Source organism: Gavialis gangeticus, unplaced genomic scaffold (genome assembly GCF_001723915.1).
Source record: "Gavialis gangeticus isolate Ggan-Ray unplaced genomic scaffold, GavGan_comp1, whole genome shotgun sequence".
Taxonomy (NCBI): domain Eukaryota; kingdom Metazoa; phylum Chordata; order Crocodylia; family Gavialidae; genus Gavialis; species Gavialis gangeticus.
Genome location: NW_017729018.1, coordinates 11,037,682 through 11,041,010, shown reverse-complemented (window position 1 = coordinate 11,041,010; position 3,329 = coordinate 11,037,682). Strand labels below are relative to the sequence as shown.

General features: G+C 66.4%; 1 protein-coding gene across 1 annotated transcript in view; it reads right to left on the bottom strand.

Moving 5' to 3' along the window:
- The window catches only part of TLE2 (transducin like enhancer of split 2), a 38,483-nt gene that overhangs the window by 33,555 nt on the left and 1,599 nt on the right, over window positions 1-3,329 (bottom strand). Inside the window, exons 3-6 of the mRNA XM_019513485.1 lie at window positions 2,708-2,771; window positions 1,830-1,874; window positions 573-635; window positions 268-342 (exon numbers count right to left, since the gene is read on the bottom strand). Coding sequence (XP_019369030.1) covers window positions 268-342; window positions 573-635; window positions 1,830-1,874; window positions 2,708-2,771 — 247 coding nt within the window. The remainder of the gene's footprint in view (window positions 1-267; window positions 343-572; window positions 636-1,829; window positions 1,875-2,707; window positions 2,772-3,329) is intronic.

The window sequence follows — 3,329 nt, the reverse complement described above, 5'->3', positions numbered from 1 at the left end:
AGAGGGGGAATGCCCCAAATCCCACCCCCCCAAAAGATGAAGGGCCCCCTCCCTCAAGTCCCAGAGTCCTTTGCACCCATTGCAGCAGCTGGGGCTCAGCAGGACCAGCAAGCAGGACGCCTCCCACTACCCTGCAGATGTGCAGACCAGCAGGCCTAACGGTGAGCAATGCCCAGACCCCCGTGGGGGTGGCACTTGGCGGTGCACAGGCACTGCAGACTCCCCGGGCCCAGCTTCCCACCTCCCCCCGTGAGCCGAGCTACTCACCCCAATGATGCTGTTCAGCTCCCCCATGGTCACCTGCTTGGCCCGTTCCACGGCCTGAAGCACTTGCTGCTGGTGCTGCCCAGGAAAGCAGGGAAGTCAGGGGTGCTGAGACCCCTGGAGCCACAGCTGGGTGGGGAGGGAGGTGGGGCCACAGTGGGGTCCACACAGGGATGATCCAGGGGGGCATTTAAGCACCCAGCCCACCCCACCCCTTGGGATCCTGCCCAGCTGTTCTGGCCTGGGTGCTTCTCCCCCATGGGCCCCGCGAGATGCTGCTGGTGCCCCCCCAGCCTACGGCCGCTCACCTCTTGTGTCAGGAAGGGGACGATCTGGGCACAGATGGCGCTCAGCCTCTTCACGATCTCGGCCTGGAGGAGGAAGGGGGCATCCGGGTCACCTGAGCACCGAATCCAGGCTCCGGCGGTCCCTTGGGCCACATGGGTGTAGGAGCCAGGTAGATACCGTCGACACAGCCTGGGCACGGGGTCAGTTCCCCACGTCCCTTCCCAGCCTGCTTCAGGCTTGGTGTAGCCCCACGTGGGACTCTGGGCTCAACTACAGCTGTGGCTTGTGCCCGCTGGGAGCTGCCAGCTGGGCGCAAGCGCTCGTTAGCGCTGCGTAGCCCTCGGGCTGCTCCTACAGATCCGGGAGCTCTCCACAGCCTCGCCATCAGGCGGGGAAACTGAGGCAATCATAGGGCCCATCTCTAACCACAGCTGGATGCAGAACCGGTGCCCACACCACGCTCACGCCCGGAGCAGGGAGCACAACCCAGGCTCCAACATCCGCTTTGCCCGGCACTTAAAACGCCCCTCCTTCCTTCCTCGCCATCCCCCGGCTGGGTCCCCAGGCTGGTCCCGGATGCCCACAGGATCAGGAGCCGAGGAGGGCGCAGCCAAGGGCAGCGCCGGTGCCAAACCTCCCCGCTCACAAAAGGAGCAAGCGCGGGGGGCTGAGCCAGCTGGAGAAATATGGCAGTTGACTTGCCACTTTGTCAGGCACGGCTCCAAGCTAATTTCCCTGGCAGAGAGCCCCGCGATGACTGGGTTGATAAATCTGAAGAGGGAAAGCAAATTACGGCAGCAACAAAGGGGCCGGGGCCGGCTGGAAAACACTGCGCCGGCTCCGAGCAGGGGGGAAGCTGAGGTCCGGCTGCCACCAGCCGCTCCGGGCACCCCGCCATGCCCTCCTGGCCCCGAGATTGCCGGCGGAGGGGAGCCCGTGCCAAGGCTGGCTGGGAAAGGGGTGAAGGTCCTTAAAGGTGTGGGCAGGCATCTCAGCCCCTATGGTGTCGAAGGGATTTAGGCACCTCAATATACCCACTAAGGCTTAAGGACATGGTCCCTGCTCAGGGACCCCATCCCTGCCCTGTCCCCCCTCAGGGTCCTGACATTTGTACAGTGCCGAGCGCAGCAAGAGCCGCTCCCCACCAGGACTTGGTGCCACCCAGCTCAGCGTCGGCGAGCTCCGGGTTCAACGCCCCCATTGAGGGCAACGTGGAAGGATTGTGCCCCCGGCGGGGAGCGCCTGCCCCCCGTTGGGCCCGGGCCCCTGGTACCCACCTGCTTGTGCATCTCAATGTTGAGGCCGTAGGACATCTCGTAGTACTGCAAGGGAAGCCAGACGATGGCCCAGTTACGGGGGGGGGGGGTCCCACGGGGCAGTAGCGGGGTCCCTCTCTTGGGCACTGGCAGAACAAGCCCCCCCCCTTGGCCCTCCGGCCCCCTGGCAGCTGCAGGAGAGGGGCTTTGTGCAGCCCACCCGCCCCTGCCCCACGTCGTACTCACACCAGGTCCTGCCTGAGATAGCGGGCACCAATGCCCGGCTGCCTTCCCCCCGCAACACGCCTGCTCTACCCACTGGCGCACACTCCTCCCGGGGAACTGGCACCCGTGGGGATGGGGGGGGGCAGAAGGGAGTCGTAGCCAAGCGGGGCAGGACCCCAGCCTCATTGCCGGGGCAGGGTGCCCCCCCCAAGATGTTTGGGCATCTCCCTTGGAAACAGCTGGGCACTGCTAGGGCTCCCACCCCACGCTGGCCAGGAAAGATGCTGCTCCCTGCCGCCATGGGGAGGAGGATGAGGTGGGGGCTGGGTTTCTGCGCCTTTGCTTCCAGGAATCCCATCCCACCCCGGGGGGGGGCAGAGACCTGTACACTTAAGAGATGGAGGGAAACAGGAAGAGAGGGAGCATGGCCTGGATCCAGGCTGGCACCGAGGCAGCAGACAGCAGCCGCCCCATCAGCCCATTGCTCCTTCCTGCCTGATGCTCCCCCCCACTCGGGGAGACCCCCGGGGTGACCTGCTGGCAGCACCCACTGGCTGGGGGGGTCTCCTCCCAGGCCAGGCTCTCAGGAGCCACGGTGTGCAGAGGACCCAGCTAGGGGGTGAGCCTCCCACCCTGTTGGCTCCGGTGGGGTGGGAATAAGGGGGGGGTCTTACCATGACGTAGTGCCGCTGCATCTCCGTCTTCTCGCTGGCCAGCTTCTCACATTCCAGCTTCAGGCTGTGCACAAACCGCCTCGGTCGCAAGGGCAGGCTGGTGCCACCCTGCCCTCCCCGCCGGGGTCCCAGCATCAGGGCTGGCAGCCCCGCTCCCCTGCTGCCCCGCTGCCGGGGGGTTGTGGCACCCAGGACGCCATCAGCCCACCCCCGGCGCCTGTATTCCCGCCCTGGCATCTCGGCTCCCGTCCTGCACCCCTTTCCCCCCCGAGCATTTGCTTGCGCCAGCTCTCGGACCTCCCTCTGCCCCCACCCTGCAAATGCCTCCTGCCCCAGGACCTGACCCCCAGCTGCTCCCTGCCTCCCCCCTGGGTAGTACCAAGCTCTGGGCCCTGCCCCCTTTACCTGGGACCTGGTGCATGGCCTCTTGCAGTCTCCTGACCCCCAACCAGCCTCCTCCGTCCACCTCCCCATGGGCTCACGTGCTCCTCCCAGCTCCCCCCTCCCCAAGCAGGGGGCTGAGCCCCATCCTCCCTATCAGGCCCCTACCTTGCCTGCCCCCCAACCCGGCTGCCACAGGCACCGCTCTCCTCCTGCCCCCCGCAATGACCCCCAGTGCCCC